Genomic DNA, 20,973 nt, shown 5'->3' on the forward strand with positions numbered 1-20,973 from the left:
AAGTCCGCGCTATATAAAAACGCATAAATAAATAAGTCCTCGGTAAGTAACCTAGCTGGGTCGGTTCGTGCTCCTCCTGCAGAGGGCTCCATGCACAGGCTCCAGTCCTAGATATAGTTTGTGGTGTTAACGCGCCTGCTGCTCTGATGGCGCTCTCTGTCTGCGTCTGGTTGAAGTCTGCAGTTACATTGAGTGCGAGTGAGCGAGATAGCTCAGCGGTTGATGCCCCTGCTGCTGAGATCTCTCTGTACCCTGCAGAGCACTGTGTGCACGTCCTCGAAGGCCAGCGACAAGTTAAAATTTATGTATGATAAACGCAAACTCATGATCTGAAAGAGACACGTTAGTGATAGATTCCTTACCTTAGAATATCCCCAGGCGTCAGACTGGATCCAGAAATGTTTGCGTAGCAATACCCCTGCGCGCTGGTAGGCGTCGTCTGCGGCTCCGCGTCCGTCGTCGGCGTCGTGAGCGCCGGGATGACGTCATTGGAGTATATAGACGGCGCCCATGCGCGCTGACGTCAGTTCTTCTTTTTTCCGCGCCAGCTAGCGCAGATCCGGAAGAAGCTCTACCCCCAGTCACTTTTTGACTGAAAACTTTTTTGATCTTTTTGATCCTCTAGTCAGTCGATTCTCGACTATCGGTGCCAGGGATGCCCGGGTTCAAGCCTTGCTCGAAGTGCGGCCGACTCATGTCGGTCACGGACCCCCATCGCCGGTGCCTGAAGTGCTTAGGCCTCGACCACGACGATCGAACCTGCTCCGACTGCCGGGCCCTGACGTCGAAGGCTAGGCGGGAGCGGTCCCGCAAGCGTCTCGAGTTGAGGCAGTCGGCCCCGCGCCGCTCCAGGTCCCGGTCCCGGTCCCACGGGAGGTCGAGGGACAGGTCGCGAGGTCGGAGTCATCGACGTTCCGGGAGTGGACACCGATCGTCTGGTTCCAAGTCCTCAGGTAAGAGGCATGAGAGGTCGGAGCGACACCATCGGTCCTCCGACCCGCCCCGTCGCTCGCTCGATGCGACCGGGGATTCGGGCGACACCGCCCACGCGGCTCCGCGGGAGTCGCAAGCGTCGCCGCCTGCCCCACACCTTCGGGTCCCTGGGCACGGCGCGTCGCAGGAGGAGGTCGAGAGGTACCTCATGGCCATGAGGGCCCTCCCTCCTCAGTCGGTTCCCGTGGCGCCTTCGGGCCGATCGGCTCCGTCTGGAGGTCCTTCCGGGTCGGGCGCTTCGGCCCCGACGACGTCGGGTGCTTCGGCCCCGGCGCCGCTGGCGACTTCGGTCCCGGCGCCGCGCGACCTCGCTGGATCCGGCTCCGGAACCTCGCCGGTCGACCCTACGACCTCGCCGGCGACGTCCCTTCAGGTGTCGTCCCCGGCAGCCGAAGTGGTTGCCGACCCCAATGCTTCCTACGGTCCTACTCAGGTGTCGGAGGGGCGCCGCTGGGCGCCGATTCCGTCGGCCTTCGGAGAGTTCTATCTCCACGAGGAGGCCCTGGCTGTTAATCCTGGTCTCCAGGAGCCGGGTGACGAGGAGCAGTGGGAGGGGTCCGAGGACCCTCTGGCACGTGATTGCCAGTCTCATCAGGACTGGACATATGAGCTTGGGGAGGCCAGTGGTATTGACACCTCACCAGACACTGGATTTACGTCGCCCCCGACTGTGGCTTCGGAGGCGGGTTCTGCTTACAGTGTAGTGTTGACGAAGGCAGCTAAGGCCCTAAACCTTGAGCTCCCCGTCGCGGCCGTGAGGACTAATCTCCTCACTGAGGTACTCAAACAGCAGTCCGGCTCCGCGGAGCCCCTTCTGCCGTTCAATGAGGCCTTGTGTGACGTTCTGCTGGGCACTTGGTCCAAGCCCGCCACAGGTCCCCCTGTGGATAGGAACGTGGCCAGACGCTACCGCCCGGCACCGGGCGACCCTTGCTTTTTGTCCACCCACCCCACCCCCGAGAGCCTGGTCATCCAGGCCTCCAACTCCCAGACCGCATTCCCGTCGGCCCCGCCCGACAGGGAATCCAAGAGATATGAGCAGTTCGGGAAGAAGGTCTTCTCGTCTGTGAGCCTAGGGCTCCGGTCAGTGAACACCAACTGTCTCTTGGGCCGCTACACCCACACTCTGTGGGACACGGTTGCGGAGGTGCTGCCACAATGCCCTGAGGAGGTCAGGGCTAAACTCAGCCAAACCCTTGCGGACGGCCGAGATGCGGCACGCTTTTCCATCCGGTGTGGGCTGGATACCACGGACTCACTGGGCAGGGCGATGGCAACGACGGTGGCGGTTCGACGCCACGCCTGGTTGAGGTCCGCCAATTTCTCGGCCGATGTCCAGGCCACTCTCCTGGACATGCCGTTTGATGGCCGTCGCCTCTTCGGCGACAAGGCAGACCATGCGCTGGAACGTTTTAAGGACTCCAGGGCCACGGCCAAGTCCTTGGGCCTTGCGGCCCCACGCCAGCAATCGGGTGCCTTTCGCTCCTTTCGTGGCCACGGAAGGGGCGCCCCACCACGGACCGTCAGCCACGCGCCGCAGAATGTTCAGCAACGCGGTGGCGGCCGTGGGAACCGCCGTGGCGGTGGTCGGGGCCAGCGGCGAGGCCAGTCCACACCTCCCTCAGCAGCCCCCGCCTCAAAACCTTCCTAGTCCGAGCTTTCAGGCCCATGTGACGCCTGTGGGAGGCAGGGTTCGCCATCACCTCTCCCACTGGCATACAGTCACTTCGGACAGGTGGGTGCTGCAAATTGTCCGAAGGGGTTTCTCCCTCCCCTTCGAGTCTTCCCCTCCATCCATGCCACCTCAATACCACCGTGTGTCGGGGGATCACTTGCAACTTCTGCAAGAGGAGGTTTCGGCCCTCTTGGCCAAGAGGGCCATCGAGCGCGTTCCTGGGCCAGAAGTAGGACGTGGCTGTTATTCCCACTACTTTCTGGTACCCAAGAAGGGCAAAGGGGGCCTACGCCCTATCTTGGATCTACGGAACGTCAACGGCTTCCTCCGGACGGAGAAGTTCAAGATGCTCACTTTGGCTCAGGTCCTGGCTGCCCTGGACCCAGGAGACTGGATGGTAGCGTTGGACTTGCAGGACGCCTATTTCCACATCCCCGTCCTGCCGGCCCACCGGCGTTACCTGCGGTTCACGGTAGGCCAAGAGCACTTTCAGTTTACCGTGCTCCCCTTCGGCCTTACCAGCGCCCCACGGGTGTTCACGAAGGTGATGGCGGTGGTCGCAGCCCATCTGCGCAGGCAAGGGGTATCAGTCTTCCCCTACCTCGACGACTGGTTGTTGAAGGCGGGCTCGCCCCAGACAGTCGTCAGCCACCTCCAGACTACGGCCGACCTCCTGCACTTGCTGGGGTTCTCCATCAACGTGCCGAAGTCACACCTGTGTCCCTCTCAGAAGCTCCTCTTCATCGGAGCGGTTCTCGACTCGGCGCAGTTTCGGGTTTACCCACCCGAGCAGCGGGTTCGGGATATTCAGGCTCTGATTCCTATCTTCGGGCCGTTATCCCGGGTCTCGGTCAGGTTGACGCTGCGGCTTCTGGGACTGATGGCCTCCTGCATCCTTCTGGTGCGTCACGCCAGGTGGCGGATGCGGGCTCTGCAGTGGGACCTGAAGTTTCAGTGGGCCCAGCATCAGGGCAACCTGTCCGGTCATGTCCTGATCTCGGAGGGCACTGCGAAGCAACTGCAGTGGTGGCTCACGGACCGCGACTGGGTCAGTGGCAGACCCCTCTCTCTACCCCAGCCGGAGCACGTAGTTGTGACGGACGCGTCCCTCCAGGGCTGGGGAGGCCACATGGGAGAGGCGGAGATCAGAGGCCTCTGGTCTCCGGCGGAGTCCCGGCTCCACATCAACCTTCTGGAGCTGCGGGCGATTCGTCTTGCACTGAAGGCATTCCTCCCCTCTGTCAGGGGGAGCGTGGTGCAAGTGTTCACCGACAACACCACCACCATGTGGTACTGCAACAAACAGGGCGGTGTGGGGTCGTGGACCCTTTGCCAGGAGGCTCTGCGCCTCTGGCAGTGGCTGGAACATCAGGGCGTGACTCTGGTGGTTCAACACCTGGCAGGTTCTCTGAATGCCAGGGCGGACGAACTCAGCCGCCGGTGCATGATGGATCACGAATGGCGTCTGAACTCGGACGTGGCGCAAGGTCTCTTTCGACAGTGGGGAGAGCCTTGGTTAGATCTATTCGCCACAGAAGAGAACGCGCAATGTCAGCAGTTCTGCGCGTTGGAGTTTCCAAGGCGGCACTCGCTCGGAGACGCTTTTCGTCGCGAGTGGAGCTGCGGCCTGTTGTACGCCTTTCCGCCTATACCACTTCTGCCCAGAGTGCTGAAGAAGATCAGGCGCGACCGGGCTCAAGTTATCCTTGTGGCTCCGTACTGGGCTCGAAGATACTGGTATCCCGAGCTACTCAGCATGTCAGTCGATCCCCCGATTCGTCTGCCTCTTCGGGAGGACCTTCTGTCGCAGCAGCAGGGGACGGTCCTGCACCCGAACCTGTCCAGTCTCCACCTACAAGCTTGGAGATTGAGCGGCGGCAGTTGAGGCCATTTGACTTGCCTCCCGAAGTCTGTGACATCATTCTGGCAGCCAGGCGTCCCTCCACAAAGTCGGTATACGCCTGCCGGTGGAATAGATTTGTGGCATGGTGCGCAGCAAAGGCTGTGGATCCCCTCTCTGCACCCCTTTCGGAAGTGCTGCTCTTTCTTCTTTCCCTTGCCCAGCAGGGCTCTGCTCTGGGCACTCTTAAGGGGTACCTTTCTGCTCTTTCAGCCTTCTTGAGGCTACCAGATCAGCCTTCTTTGTTCAAGTCCCCTATAGTGAGTAGATTTCTGAAGGGCATCACGCACATGTTCCCTCCTGTTCCCTTCGTGATGCCCCAGTGGGACTTGAACCTTGTTCTCACCTATCTGATGTGTGCTCCCTTTGAGCCACTTCATAACTGTCCTCTTCGTCTCCTTACGCTGAAGACGGCCTTCCTGGTTGCCATCACCTCTGCCAGGAGGGTGAGTGAGCTCCAGGCTCTTTCTTCTTCTCCGCCTTTCCTGTCTGTTCATCCTGATAAGGTGGTGTTGCGTACACGACCTTCCTTTCTGCCCAAGGTTGTCACGGCCTTCCACATCGGGCAGTCCATCACCTTGCCCACCTTCTTTCCGCCTCCGCATCCCTCGAAAGAGGAGGAGAGGCTCCACCGTCTGGATCCAAAACGTGCGCTCTCCTACTACCTAGACGGCACTCGCCAATTCCGGGTGGATGACCAACTCTTCGTTGGTTACGTGGGCGCGAAGAAGGGAAAGGCTGTACACAAGAGGACCATCTCCAGGTGGATCATCTTGTGCATCCAAGCATGCTACTCCATGGCGAGGAAGGAGCCCCCGGCTGGATTGCGGGCTCACTCCACTCGGGCCACGGCAACGACAACTGCCCTGGGCCGCGGTGTCCCCCTGCAGGACATCTGTCAGGCAGCCACGTGGGCCTCGCTGCACACGTTCGCAAGACACTACTGCCTGGACAGTCAAGTCCGGAGGGATGGCTTCTTTGGCCGTTCAGTCCTCCAGGACTTTCTGGTGTGATATTGGTTCGCAGACCCACCACCGGGGTTGGTATTGCTGGGGTATCTATTCTAAGGTAAGGAATCTATCACTAACGTGTCTCTTTCAGATGCACAAGTTACTACTTGTGTAACGATATATCTGTAAGAGACATTAGTTAGTGATAGATTCCTTACCGCCCTCCCATCCTCCCCGTTCTGCGAACCGATATTTAGGGTTAAGGTCATCCCCTTTCAGGGCCCTAGTTTCAATGGCACCAGTGTTAGTTCTATCATGGCTCTGCGTATCTGGCGCGGAAAAGCTGTGTTATCAGAACTGACGTCAGCGCGCATGGGCGCCGTCTATATACTCCGATGACGTCATCCCGGCGCTCACGACGCCGACGACGGACGCGGAGCCGCAGACGACGCCTACCAGCGCAGGGGTATTGCTACGCAAAAATTTCCGGATCCAGTCTGACGCCTGGGGATATTCTAAGGTAAGGAATCTATCACTAACTAATGTCTCTTACAGATATATCGTTACACAAGTAGTAACTTGTGCTTTAGTAAAGTATATTGTAAGGGCTTTTACATGCTGAACAAAATAGGTCTTTCTCCAACAAACTATTATCACTACTTTGGACTATTGTTCAACAACAAGCTGTCATGGAATCCAGAAAAGTTAACAGCTTCTCGTTGCACAACATGTCGAACGCTTTGAGATTCCCTAATCATTACAACCATTACTGCTGATTCCGGTAACAAATGTGTACATGGCTGAAGTGATTCCGGTTGCATCTTCTGTCCTGAGGCCTAATTTGGACCCGCTTTCTGGAATGAAGGCAATTTATTCTTCTGTAGTGATTTGGCTAGTGTTGAAATAACATTGAGCTGGGATCCATCTTTCAGGCAGGTTTACTCAAAATTTCACTAGACACTTTTTAGCATTGGCTCCAAACAGATGGCAATAAACTTGGGAATTCTATTTATTCAGCTTCATGCCCTTCTGCACAACATCAAAATATTAGGAATGGAACAAACTGTTGAAATACCTTCAATCTGAACTACGTTGTTTAAGCAATGACTAAGATATTCAATCAAGGGGCAATCTATTAGGCCCACTTACCGTGCCTTAAAACAAAATTCTCATGAGTGACCTATTGTGCAGTTTCTGACAGCAAATTATTTTTGACTGTCTCTTCATTTAAGGAGCACCTAAAACCTAGCCTTCACGCAGCAAAGAAAAACAAAATCGCGATAAGCCTGGCATCTGCCTTCAATTACCGGCACCTCTGACAGCTGCTAATTGAAAATTTATGGCATTCTCCTGGACTGGGAGACAGCATGCGCGCACTTACAGCTCAAGAAAACTACAGAGTCGTGAATGCGCAAACGGACCCTGACATCTGGTAATTGGGAATTTATGGCATTCTCATGCGCGTTCTGGCATGGAATATGCAGGAAGTCGATAGAGAAAAATTCCTAGGGCCTATTGCGTGAACACTTACAAAAACACAGCCGTGAAAGGACCAATGGCCATGCAGATGGCACACAACACCACGAAAAATTCTCGCGCACTGAGGAATTTTTACTGCACGATTCAGAGCCCCTTAACAATACGGCTCGGAGCTCCGCCCCACTGCTGACGCAGTGTTGACGTAGGCCGAGCCCTAAAAACAAGTGGTACATGTCAGAGCCCATGAATCTGCAGCACTACATGCCACGACAAACTAGTTCTTACAGGGTAGCATTGTCCTTTTGTTAATCTGATGGTTATTTATGTAATTATATACTGCTATGGATCTGAATTCAATAAAAAAAATTGAAATGTTTTCTTGCATATTTTACCAGGTGTCATCTGTGCTTAATTGGGACGTTATACAAGATCTTAACACTCTAACCCACATATGAAACCTTGTTTTTTCTAAAGGTGAACGGAGGATACGTGTCCATACTTTGTGTTTACCAGTTGTTTCCTCTCTGGCTGATGTCTATGCAGGAGCTGATGTCCAAGCAATTTCAGGTTTACTGGCCAATATGGGTAAGCATTATCTGTACAACAGTCCTCAATTACACTTTGTGGTGCTTTTAATGTATTTGTAATAATTGTTAAGGAAGATAAAAACCCCACTTACGAACTGTCATCTAATATGTTGATAGTATGATTTCCGTAGCATAACATAGTTTGTATTTGCATGAAACCGCCCATTATCAGAGGCACCCAGAATTATTGGCCCTCAAATTTACTTGAATGCCTTTCCCCACTTGCCCACACACATTTAGACCTGTTTGGACGAAGAACTGGGCTAGAGATGGTGGCAGGACAAGCGGAATTTGCTAGATTCGTCCCAACAGCTGCATCCTCAAAGCTGGCTGCAAGACCACAGGGTGATTAGACCCTGACAGTGTTCCTAATTGATTGGTGCACACTGGGTGTGGAACCTGGCTGTTACACAGAGTGACAACAGTGGGACCTTCGAAGCAGCCAGAGCAGAGCTTGGTGAGCTGAACAGCTGAGCTGCCGTCAGAGCCTCTTTACTCATGAATGGCTTACTGACCCAGGCTGAAACATGTTTGGAAGTGACTGTGTGGTGGCCCTTGGATATGGAACTCATCGTACAGAAGTAGAGGCCGCACCAGAGAAGAAACTGAAACAGCATCTCATTGGAAAGACAGGAGTTTGTGAGTAGTACTGCTGGTGTGGGACCAAATGCGAGTAGAATTTCAGTAACCTGCCCGGTGGAGAGTGCAGAGCCCTAAAGTCCAAACATAATGGAAAATAGGCTTTCTGGAGGCTGAAAAGCAAGATGCTCATTCTGTTTGAAAACAGAAGGTGACTGGTTACGGTAAGGGAAGACCCGAGCGTCTCTTGCAAGTGCATTGAATAAGATTAAAAGAAATGGCTGTGGAATATCCCTTAGTGATCAAATGCATTATCCTACTGACACAGACAAGTTTTAATCTGGAGGTGAAAAACATTTCTAGATTTGGGGAGTTGTTTAAAATATAGAGATGTGAATTGGTCAGGTCCAGGTTCTCCAATAGGCCAATGATAAAATGGCTAAGGAAAGTGTGGTACTTTAACAAAGACAACATCGATTAAAAATAAATAGGGTCTAGTATGAAATAATGGTGTGTCCCTTGTTGTTTATATAATTTTCAAAATATTCGTTTTGTATGTCCCAAAGCAGGTAGGGTAAACCAAGAAACTTCCAAATCTGTGCTTAAACAGTTTTTGGGATTTTTAATCTCAATATTTGAATGAATGTTTGATGCAATAGGAAATTATCAATGAAATATACAGTATTGTGACTGTGTACATTGATTACTGATTTTTATAGAAATGTTTACGGATAGAATGTAAAATTATTTGTATGATAAAATAAATGACTATTATATACATATTTTTAATTTGAATATCTGTAATGTTCTGTGGTAAACAGAAGTGGTAAGGGAGTCCAATATAGATTCAAGCAATATTAGTAGTTCATCATAGAGGGCGGGATTTTGTGTTTTAACAGTTTAATTTTCTGCATAGGATGTACCTGACTCCCAAGCATCTTGTCTAAAATATATTTGATAGTGGCATCAAAATGCTTTAGATGCTGAAAGTTAGAGGATGATTTCTACCATGTGGTTTGAGACTACTGCGTGATAGAAAATAATGGTAGCACCAGAACAAACATTGAACAGTACTACTATTCTGAGGCCAGGTGCATGCTTACTTGGCTTCAGGCCTTGAAATAAGAAAAAGAAAATGGGTGACCAGTGCCTTGACTTAGCCTTAGTAAGAGCAAATAGATGCATAGCACACACTTGGAAGGTCCCAGTAGACATTGGGTGTAAGCAATAGGTTGCGAGGCTAGCTTATTGGGCTGATATAGAGGGGATGTTCTCTGGGCAGAAGGAGTTAGTATGGAGCAAGAGGGAGGGTGTTCTAATATGGAAATAAATAATGCGAATGTGTGTGAGAAAGTACCATCTTCATTGCATGGTATGCCCCTACTTTTTGCTGAATTGCTGATGTACTTTAACTGAGTGTGCCCTGGGTCCCTGCCAATCGGGTACCCAGGGTCTGTGTTCCTTCCCAAAAACTGCATTAAAGCCTAAACCCAATTGGCATCTCTTCCCACAGGTCAGCCTCTGGTAAATAGTTCTCTAGGCACCCAGGGCACTGTGACCAGAGAAGGCCCCTAAGGGCTGCAGCACTTATTGTGCCATCCTTAGGGGCCATGTACCCTGACACACACACACTGCCTTTGCAGGCTGAGTGTCTTGGTGCAGAACTAAACAGAGAGTCGACATGGCACACATCCCTGTGTGCCATGTCCACAAACACACTGCCCTGGCATTCCTCAGGCACCCTCTAGCTGGGTGCACTATGCCAGGGACATTCCTGGGCACTGTAAGTGCAGTGATGCCATTAAGAGTATATGGGGCTGGGAGGTTGTCATTACGAGGTTGTCATTACGAACTCCACAGCACGATAATGGCTACACTTAAGACTGAGAAGTTTAACTTCTCAGCACATTAAACCAGCACTGTTGCCAGTGTGGTATTTAATGCCAAATGCACGACAGAGGGCCTCTTGGAGATGCTCCCTGAAACCTAACCAACTCCCAGTGTCCTGACTGCGTGGCTGCTGAAGCTGCCACCACCAGACATGTTTCTGGACTCCTGGGTTGAGAGCCTGGCGCTCTCGGGAGCCTGAAACATTGCACATCCTGGGAGGAGGGGCCCTACCCTCGTCCCCCCCGGGTTGGGCAGGGGAAGCTTCAACTGCATGCCGTCTTTTTGAGCTTCTCCAGGCCAATTGCTGTACTCAGCAACTGGCCCCCATCGGTTCTGACCCCCACTCTAAACCCTAAGTGAGGAAAGAGGGTGTTCCAGGCTCTGCCAACTCCACCCCTCAGGTGGGAGAGGGGAGGTGAAGCACAACTCCAGGCTCCCACCTTCTTGAGGATGTGGAGCTCTACCCAATCAGAGACAGGCTCCTGCCCCCCTCCCACAGGAGAGTAGCAGGATAGGGGGTGTACTCACCCCAGGGAAGGGACCCATTGGTCCCTGACCTTCCCATACCTGTAACAACCCTAAATTTAATAATTAGGGGCACCCTGAACCTTCCTTCCTCAGATCCCGATTTTGAAACAAGAACAAAGACCTACTGTGAAGCTGCTAACAGGAGGACAACACCAACTGACTTGGCCCCAGCCCTACAGGCCTGTCCTTGAACCCGCTCCTGCCAAACCCCGGCATCTCCAGTGGTGAGCAACCTTGAAAACTCCGCAGGACCTGACTGCCTTGCTCATCTAAAGACTGAGACTCCCAAGAGCAGTGGTCCTGCTCAAACAGCAACAACCCCTGGTGCCAGCCAGGAACCGCAAATCCAGCACACACTGCACCCGCCAAGCCCGGCCTGTGCCTGAGTGAACAAAGGCCACGAGGACGTCCCCCCGGTATCTGTGTCATACCCCCCAGCAAACATCCACATGCTGAGCAACTGAGGCCAAATTCGAATTCGAATCAAAGGGAGAAGAGGTGAAGCTGCTTACCGAATTCCGCGAGAAGACACCGGTGTGGCGTCGAGAGTCCAGCGGTGCCGGGAACCGTCAAGACGGAGGTCCGACGTGCTGAGGAGCGACGTGGAAGCGGACCAGCTGGCGATCCGGAGTGCGGCGTGGAAGCGGAGCAGCCTGGGAGCTGGAACGGCGTGGAGGCGGTCCAGCATAGGATCCGGAGCGGCGTGAAGTCCAATGTACTGCGCTCGGTCAAGCTGCGGAGCTCGGAGACGAGGGACCGAGACGTCCGACCACGGCGGCATCGGGAAGCGGGAGTGCATACTGAGCGGAGAACGTTAACAAGCACTGCTGGGCTGCAATAAGTGGAGGTGAGGGACTGAGGCGATCGCTATGTGGAGCCAAGCAACAATGAATCGAAACAAGATCTGAGATGACCCTGCATTCCTAGCACGAAACCAGATCTTTGATGCCCCTGCTCTCCCAGCACGCGCGTGTCATGCACTGACTAAGAAGAACAAGTAATAGATATACCTAAATACTAAAAGGATCAGCGAGTGATCAAAGAGTGAAGTGGAACCCACGAATCGGCGTGCCCGACCTTAAAAATGGCGGCCGCAAAAGACACTCGAAATTGTAAAATCTAAGGTAGCTCCTGCTGCCTAGTATGACCAATTGCCCACAAAAAACAATAGAAAATGAACTCCAAAATGGTGGAATATAACAGGAGCAATTGAAAGAGGACTGCTAAATAGTAGACATGGAGAAAAGAGCTTAACTCAAGGGCATAAACAAATTATGGCAAGTGAAAGAGGACAAGTATAAACTTTAGAAAGAGAGAAAGACATCAGCCCAAAGAGAGATAACTAACACGGCGGACATCTTGAAAAGACAACACAAATAATATAAAAGCGTAGTAATTATTATATAGTTACTTATATTGGAGAGAGTATTTATTTCCCCACCAAAAGAAATTACCTGGAAGAGTAACTAATATAGAAACTATAATTTAGGTACGTATGCTAAAGAGAGTATTATACTACCAGGAAGAGGGCAACTAATTTTAGTACTCAAACGCATATCACAAAAATGGACGACAACTACCTGGAACCAATAAGTAGGAACGCCTATATCTTAAAATACCCAACCTATCTTTCAAAGAATGCATCCAAAAAATTCAAGCATAACCTCATGAGGAAAAACCCTGACACATTGATCTCTGACACTTCCTTTTGCATGGATAAAGGCGTCATCGTGAAAGATATGATATTCTTCACCAGAAGAAAGGCGAAATGGCGCAATGCTATTACAAAGATGCTTTATATAAAATCCACAACTAACATCCCACATGGTTGAAAATTTATGACCAGAGCATCACCTAATCTCCGAGCGGACCTCTGCATAACTATCTTCAAGAATGGAATAGTGATGATCCAAGCTTCTGACAACGAACTGCAAAAATTCGACAACATTTTCGCATTCTTAAAAAGAAATGTAGAGAACACAAATCCACTACTACACCAGAGTCGTATAGAAGACAACCATGTCCCACCTAACAACACCACTATAATTAGCACAACAACTAGAGACCACTAGGAACTTGATCAATTTACGCAATTAAGAGATACTAGGCCTTTACAACTCCAGAGTCCGTTGGAGGACAACCCAGTCTCCTCTGACACTATCTCTACAATTAGTACACCAACTAGAGACCGTCAGGAACCTGAACAAATTAGCACCCCCATCTAGAGACCTCCAGGAGCAAGTTATACAACCAGGAGCCATATGCGGAACAGAAAGCACGATGGTCGGGAATGTAGCAGAGAGAACGCGAAATACGAATATCAACAACAGCCTTGGATCACCAAGCTTAGATAGAACATCCAACACAGCAATTAATGACAGAAGAGAAAACCGATCAAAGGGAAGTACCAAGAAGACCAAGGTACATTGTTCAGAACGAAAATTCGGAAACAGAAAATGTGAAGATCGAAATATAAGGATGAGTAATCACATTATGTCACCCAAGGTCATAAGAAAAATCTTTGAGATCCAAACACAAATCAGCAACCTGACGCAGGAATTACTAAACACCCTGAAAGGGATAGAAAAACTGTTATTACAGAAAACACACACACTGAAGTAGAACACATCAGAGAGCTGTTCAATATATCCAAAGATAAAAATAAAGAGAGAGATGCCATTTTCAAAAAGACAAAACAGACCGGATAGAAATCAAAATGATTTAACGGAAGAAGAAATACTATCACTACTCTGGGATTATGAGCCAACGGACCGCATTAGGGTACAGGAAATCAAGAGTACCGATAGACGCCAACAGAACATCCACGAGGAATGAGGGGAAACCCAATCTCAACAACTTACTACAAATCCAACTAACCACCGATCTGTTTAACAGGATCACAGTTAGAACAGAAAAATCATTAAAATGCCTATTGCTCAACTGTCGATCTGCAGCGAAACATGCTTCTGACATAGCCGACATCATTATCAATCAGGAAATAGACATAACAATCCTTACCGAAACCTGGCTATCTGAATCCTCGTCCCCAGTCTTGGACCTTCTGGTGCCCCCGCACTATAACCTAATGAGAATTGATAGACAGAAAAAGACAGGAGGTGGTATTGCCTGTGTGAGAAGTTGGCCCGATATGCAGTGCTCACTATTCTAGTGATCACTATGCATCGGTCCAAACGACCCTTATGGTGATTGGTTGTAAGTCAACCTTAGACCAGCTATCCTAGTAGCGTGGATACGAGCAGTCTTCGGGCTAAACTCTAGAGGGCGTGTTAAGCCAGCTGTTATGCCATCACATACCCCTTGAACACCAAGTGAAAGGACACCACACAAGTGTTATGAAAATAAACAGTGTATTTATTAGAATCACAACAGTCCTGTACTCTTTGAGGACAGGGTACTAAGCACACAACGAAACTCTTAGGAAAATACTTCAAGTGCACAATCTATACAAGTGCCCGAGGGCACGGAAAGTTAGTGGTCTCGGGCGTACCCGATAAGGTAAGTCGGAAGCGATAAGGACTCGGGACCCTTGGATACTGAGGCTATGCGGGCACCGAAATGCCGAAGTTACCTATCCCGGGGGCTGCGGCTGCACAAGTCTTTACAGACGTCGGGAGTCCTCGCTGACGAACCTGGAGCCGGAAGGAAGGAGTTGCTGGCCGGCGACCAGTGGAGATAGTTCGTAGAGATCCAAGCCTGGATCAGAGATGGATGACACCTGAAAGCAGAGGGGACCAAGTTCGTACTACTAGCCAGTAGTCAGAGGGTACCAGGAGGGCACCGGATGATCGTCGCCTCGACGAGGGGAGTGGGCGACGCTAGGCTCTGCAGTCTCACGGACCAGGAGGCGTTGTCGGCGACCAGGATGGAGGTGCGAGCTGTCCCACGAAGGTTGATGCTGTCGGCGTCTCTGGGCACAGGATTGGGGCAACAAGCCTTGGCAAATTTCAGGGCCACGTGGTGGGCCTAAAATGGCGTCTTGAGTGGACCAGGAGGGTCCGGGGTGCTCCTCTCTCAGAAGGGAGCAAAAGTCGGTCTGGAGCAACCAGACCAACAGCGTTGGTTGTCGGGCGTCGTCAAGGAAGGCCACAAGCCAGCGGCTAGTAACCAGACCACGTGCTGAACAGCAAAGAGTAGAAGGGCCCCACGCAGATCGTGGAGATGCTGGGAGGCTGCACTTCGGTGCTGGAGCTGCTCAGGGTCGGGGCTTCTCGGACCCCAGAGCACTCACCATAGGATCCCTCGGTGGTCGTGCTGGTTTAAGGAATCGTGCAGGTTTTGAAGATGGCCGGTCCCTCGAGGTCTCGTCGCACCCACATATCTCAGCTGAGCTGACGATGTGGGTAGAGGTCAGAGGTGCCAGGGAAGCCGGTTCTCGTCGAGCTGGGCAGTTGGATTCCTGAGGAAGGACTTGCAGCAAACCGCAGAGTTCTTAGAGGGTGCCTGCGGATGCAGGGTGACTACTCCTTAGCCACAAGGGAGAAATCTTGAGAAGAAGTCGAGTGTTCCTTTCGTAGAAAGTATTCTTGATTCAAAGATGATCTAATTTGGAAGGGTCCCCGCTCCTGCCTTTATCCTAAAGAAAGGGGTGGGTACGTGACTAGGTCCTGCCCTAGGGGTGGGACCAGGAAGGGGGGTAGTTACACCCCTCTCCCATGCCAGACTTTCCCCAGGTCAGGGGCTGGTGTGCCCCTGGAACTGGTTCTAGCCGGCAGATGCGTAGTGAGCACCGGGGTGCCACTCCGCAGTCACCTTCCTGTAAAGCCCTGCCTACCCAGAATACACAAAACCCTGTCTGGGATGGTGCGAGCACCGCCCCGGACAGGAAACCCTATGTCCAAGCTCTCCTCGCTGGAACGACTCCCAGCAGCAGGAGGTCAGACTCGTGTCTATGGTGGCAGCATCCATTTTGTGGAGCTGAGGCATCAGTTAACTTTAACCGGGGTTCACAGTTACGTACATGTCGTGTCCCTCTAGAAGGGTGGAATGCTAACCCCGTCGCCAGCATTGGTGAGGGGTCAGTATCCCGATTCGTATGACACCTTACTCGACATGTCTTGATAACGCGATACCGAAGTTACCAATATGGTACGCGTTATCATGGAACAGCCATTGGGTCTTGGTTCCGCCAGTTGCAACCGGCCTCGGCTCGTGCCAGAGCCCAATTCACACGATTCCACGCACTCTGCCTTCAGGATTGTCTAGGCCTGCCATAGGAGTGGCTGATAGAAATTCGGTGTCCATTTGAGGGTTAGATATAGGTATACTATATCTAAAGCAAAGGGCGAGTACGCTCCGTTGCCCCAGCTGTCGCGCAGCCAGTTGTGTCAGATTTAGATGGCCATCCAGGGGTGGCATAATACATGCTTCAGCCTCTGGTAGGCCCTGGGTACACCGATGCCCTGAGTTACAGGGTCTGACAAGGTGGCCCAGTTCCAATTGGGTAATGCAACTAAGGTACACATATCAATTTAGCGAGAGAACAGCTAGGCTGTGGGTCTGATTGGCAGGCCCACAGCCCGAGAAAGTCGTAAACCAGTGAAACAAAAGCAAAAAATCTGGGTGATCATAGGATTGCAGACCCTACTCTCCTACAGCCTGTATCCACAGATCGAACTTAGAAGTTGGCCAATTTCAATCCGACCCTCTCGAATCATGCGAATACCTAGGGCTCAATATAAGATCGGCTAACAAACAGATTTGCAACCTACATGCCTTATATCACCCACCGGGAAATAATATGAACTTCATTGATCAACTAATGGAGATCATCACTGCCAACGCCAACAACGACATTAATAATATATTTTTAGGTGATTTTAATCTATGCTGGAACGACAACAACGACAAACAGGTCAACGCCTTTAAATATTTTTTAACTGAGCTAAAACTATCCCAAGCATGTCCACAACCAACACACTCGAAAGGAGCAACATTGGACTGGATTATCTCGAAGAAAAATTGCATCTCAATCCTCTCAATAGAACCATGCGACTGGTCAGATCACCACGCTATAACCTTCCTAATACCGTCGTGGGAGAAGATAAAAACCACTCAATCTAGCAAAATGAAAAGATGGATACGAGATACCAGAGACTGTAATATGGATCTTCTAATTGAAAGCTGCAAGAGAGACCTAAACCTACCTGACAACATGCAGAGTGTGAATGATCTAACGAACCATTACACTACCTCAGTAACGAAAATAGTCCACGCCACCATACCACTCAAATTAAAAAGAGTTACGGAAAAGATTAAAACCCCATGGTTTAATGGAATATTGAATGAAGACAGACGAAAACTGAGACGCGCAGAAAGAAAATGGAGACAACACCCATCATCCCCTGAGCTGAAATCCCTCAGAAAAATCAGAAATGAATATAACTAGAAGATCATCAACTCGAAAAAGGAATTTATCAGAACAGAACTGGATAACGCCAAAAACAGACCACGGAAACTGTTTGAGATTATAAAACAACAATCAAACAAGCTGGCAAAATCTGCCCAAGAAGTCACTAAAACGCAACTAAGTTGCGAAGAATTCTCCACCTTTTTCACTAACAAATCCAACAAACTGGAAAAAGAACTTAGGATCGCTGCAGATAACCCCGGCTACAATGCACCATCACAATCTGCATCGAAATATGCGAATACTGCGACAAAAAACAAGGCACACTTTAAAATTATTAGACCAGAATGAGATTGCTAAAATGCTAGCTGTCACTAAACCCAACAATCACTATAACCACCCACTTCCATCGAAATGCCTGAAAGAAATCAGCCATATTATGATTCCAATATGGACAGAAATTATAAACACCTCACTATCGCAGGGGGTCCTCCCAGAATTCCTTAAGACAGGACAAGTAGTCCCGATCATCAAAAAACCCACAGTGGACGCAGAAGATCCAAATAACTATCGCCCAGTGACCAACATCCCTATTCTTTCCAAATTAATAGAGAAATGTGTACCGAATCAGTTTAGCCGGCACATCGACAACTTCTCACTATTAGATGACTGCCAAAGGGGGTTTCAGAACAGGTCAAAGCACGGAAACCGCAATCCTTCACATTGTCGATGATGCGCTTCAAGCACTAGATCACAATCAATCTGGTCTACTCATCCTCCTAGACCTGTCCTCAGCATTTGATACAGTTAACCACGAAAAACTACTGAACAGACTTCATGACAGGATGGGAATTTCTGGCACTGTACTGAAATGGTTCGAATCATTCTTACAGAATAGAACTCCTTCATGCCGAGCACAATTGGAGTACCCCAAGGATCTACTTTATCTCCATCACTGTTTAACTTCTACATCGAACCCCTTACAGAAATCCTGCAAAATTCCAAAATATCTTACCACATGCACGCTTCGATCTAAACTACTAAAGAAAAATTAAATCATTTTTAACGGAGAATGACTAAAAACTAGCTGTGCAATCACTGGTTATCTTGAGGATTGAATATGGGTATACAATGCTAGCAGGTCTACCAAACATTTCCACAGTACCCCTAAAAGCATGCCTCAATGCAGCGGCAAGACTTATTACAGGAACGAGGAAATGTGACCATATCTCCCCTCACCTGAAAGCTTTAAACTGGCTACCTTACGAAGCAAGAATACAGCTAAAAATGGCATGTATCACCCATAAAGCAATTCATTACAACACACCTAGATATCTCGCCCAGAAAATAGAAATTTCAGGAGAAAACAGACCTGCCCGGAGTGCCAATTTTCTGCTGCTGAGACCTCCTATTTTCAGGAAGAAAAAAACCTATGAGAGGGCGTTCTCAGGTGTGGCCCCCAGAATCTGGAACTCTCTTCCTGCGAACATCAGAAAAATGTCAAACACTTCAACATTTAAGAGGGAAACTAAGATCTTTCTAATGAGTAAGTTCCTCCCATAGGTAAGGCAATTCGCCATCTGAGACTTAACATTGAGGTGATTATTAGATAACAACGTAGGAAATATATAGAAAATCACCCACGGTAAGATGACACTGGCGTTCGGCACGAGACAAACTATGGGACTGGAGAAGATAGAGTCCTAAAGAAAAGTCTCTAAAAACAATCAGTTACCACCTCAGAACATTTTTTATTCGTGTCTAATCATGTACCGGTCCTTTATCGTTTTCTTTATTTTATCTACCTATAGATTAGGTATGGAAGTATTGCTAACTAATTTTACAATCTTATTGATTTTTATATACATTGTTGTTTTAACTTATGCCATGTGATGTTAAGCGCTCTCAATCAATCAATCAGTGACACTTGTAAAGCGCGCTACATACCCGTAGGGTCTCAAGGCGCTGGGGGGGGGGGGGTGCCGCTACTGCTCGAACAGCCAGGTCTTCAGCTTCTTCCTGAAGGAGAGGTGGTCTTGGGTCAGGCGCAGGTCGGACGGGAGGGAGTTCCAGGTCTTGGCGGCCAGGTAGGAGAAGGACCTTCCTCCTGTAGTTGCTCTTCGGATGCGGGGGACGGCGGCGAGGGCGTGGTTGGCTGATCGGAGGTGGCGTTTGGGAGCGTAGAAGTTGACTCGGCTGTTGAGGTAGCTCGGGCCTTGGTCGTGTAGGGCTTTGTGTGCGTGGGTGAGGAGGCGGAAGGTGATTCTCTTGTTGATGGGGAGCCAGTGAAGGTCTCTCAGATGTCCGGAGATGTGGCTGGATCGTGGGATGTCGAGGATGAGTCTGGCTGAGGCGTTTTGGATCCGCTGGAGTCTCTTCTGGAGCTTGGCGGTGGTCCCGGCGTAGAGGGCGTTGCCGTAGTCCAGTCGGCTGGTGACGAGGGCCTGGGTGACGGTCTTCCTGGTCTCTGTGGGGATCCACCAGAAGATCTTCCGTAGCATGCGTAGGATGTTGAAGCACGCCGAGGAGACGCTGTTGACTTGCCTGGTCATGGAGAGGGAGGAGTCCAGGATGAAGCCCAGGTTACGTGCATGGTCTGTCGGTTTGGGTGCGGTGCCCAGGGCGGGAGGCCACCAGGAGTCGTCCCAGGCGGAGGGAGAGGAGCCCAGGATGAGGACCTCCGTCTTGTCCGAGTTCAGTTTCAGGCGGCTGGTCGTCATCCACTCGGCTACCTCTTTCATCCCTTCGTGTAGGTTGGCTCTGGCGGCGGCGGGGTTGTTGGTCAGGGAGAGGATCAGCTGGGTGTCGTCGGCGTAGGAGATGATGCTGAGGTGGTGTTTGCGTACGATGGCCGCGAGGGGGCTCATGTAGACGTTGAAGAGGGTGGGGCTCAGGGATGATCCTTGGGGGACGCCGCAGATGACTTCGGAGGCCTCTGACTTGTACGGTGGTAGGCGGACTCGCTGTGTTCTTCCGTCGAGGAAGGAGATGATCCATTCCAGCGCCTTGTCCTGGATTCCGATGTTGCTGAGGCGCCGTATTAGGGTGCGGTGGCAGACCGTGTCGAATGCCGCGGAGAGGTCTAGGAGGATGAGGGCCGCTGTTTCTCCATTGTCCATCAGGGCTCGGATGTCATCGGTGGCGGCGATGAGGGCGGTCTCGGTGCTGTGTTTGGCTCGGAAGCCGGACTGTGAGGGGTCGAGGGATCCGTTCGTCTCGAGGAAGGCGGCCATCTGCTTGTTGACGGTCTTCTCGATGACTTTGGCTGGAAACGGGAGAAGCGAGATGGGGCGGTAATTCTTGAGGTCGGTGGGGTCCGCTGTTGGTTTCTTGAGTAGAGCGCTGAGTTCGGCGTGTTTCCAGCTCTCGGGGAAGATGGCGGTGTCGAAGGATGTGTTGATGATGTCTCGCAGGTGGGGTGCGATGACAGCGTCGGCCTTGTTGAAGATGTGGTGGGGGCAGGGGTCGGTTGGTGATCCGGAGTGGATTGAGTTCATCGTGCGGATGGTGTCTTCTGTGCTGATCGGGGTCCAGGCGTGGAGGGTGGTGGTGGGGGGGGCTGGCTGGTCGGTCGTGGTGTGCGTTGGTTGGTTGTTGAAACTGCTGTGTATGTCCGCGATCTTGTTGTGGAAGTATGAAGCCAGGGAGTTGCAGAGGTCTTGCGATGGGGTGATGTCGTTGTTTCCCGCGTTGGGGTTGGAAAGCTCTTTCACGATGTTGAAGAGTTCCTTGCTGTTGTGTGCGTTGTTGTCCAACCGGTCCTTGAATGCTGTTCTCTTGGCGGCGCGGATCAGCTGGTGGTGTTTCCGGGTGGCAAGTTTGTAGGAGGTCCTGATACCCAAGGGTCTTGTTCACGCTATAGAAAACTGTCTATAAATAAATAAACTGCGACCAGCTGAGGGTAAGATTTCCGACACCAAAAGACACCCCTGCACCTGGTGCCCTGTGCCCCCCTGTGCCCTCCTCTGGGATGCCTACCTAACCTGCAACTTCCCAATTTACCTCTCGAAGTGGTGGTGGTGGTC

At 50.9% G+C, this 20,973-nt stretch overlaps 1 protein-coding gene across 2 annotated transcripts in view; it reads left to right on the plus strand.

The window, feature by feature from the left end:
• SEC24A (SEC24 homolog A, COPII component) overlaps positions 1–20,973 on the plus strand; it is a 590,503-nt gene that overhangs the window by 422,359 nt on the left and 147,171 nt on the right. For both annotated transcript variants that reach the window (XR_015297552.1, XM_086931494.1), the window contains exon 17: positions 7,472–7,582. Coding sequence is in view for 1 of the 2 variants with exons in the window: in XM_086931494.1 (XP_086787620.1) it covers positions 7,472–7,582 (111 nt within the window). In the remaining variant the exon portion in view is untranslated. The remainder of the gene's footprint in view (positions 1–7,471; positions 7,583–20,973) is intronic.

Source organism: Lissotriton vulgaris, chromosome 7, assembly GCF_964263255.1.
Source record: "Lissotriton vulgaris chromosome 7, aLisVul1.2, whole genome shotgun sequence".
Classification (NCBI taxonomy): Eukaryota; Metazoa; Chordata; class Amphibia; order Caudata; family Salamandridae; genus Lissotriton; species Lissotriton vulgaris.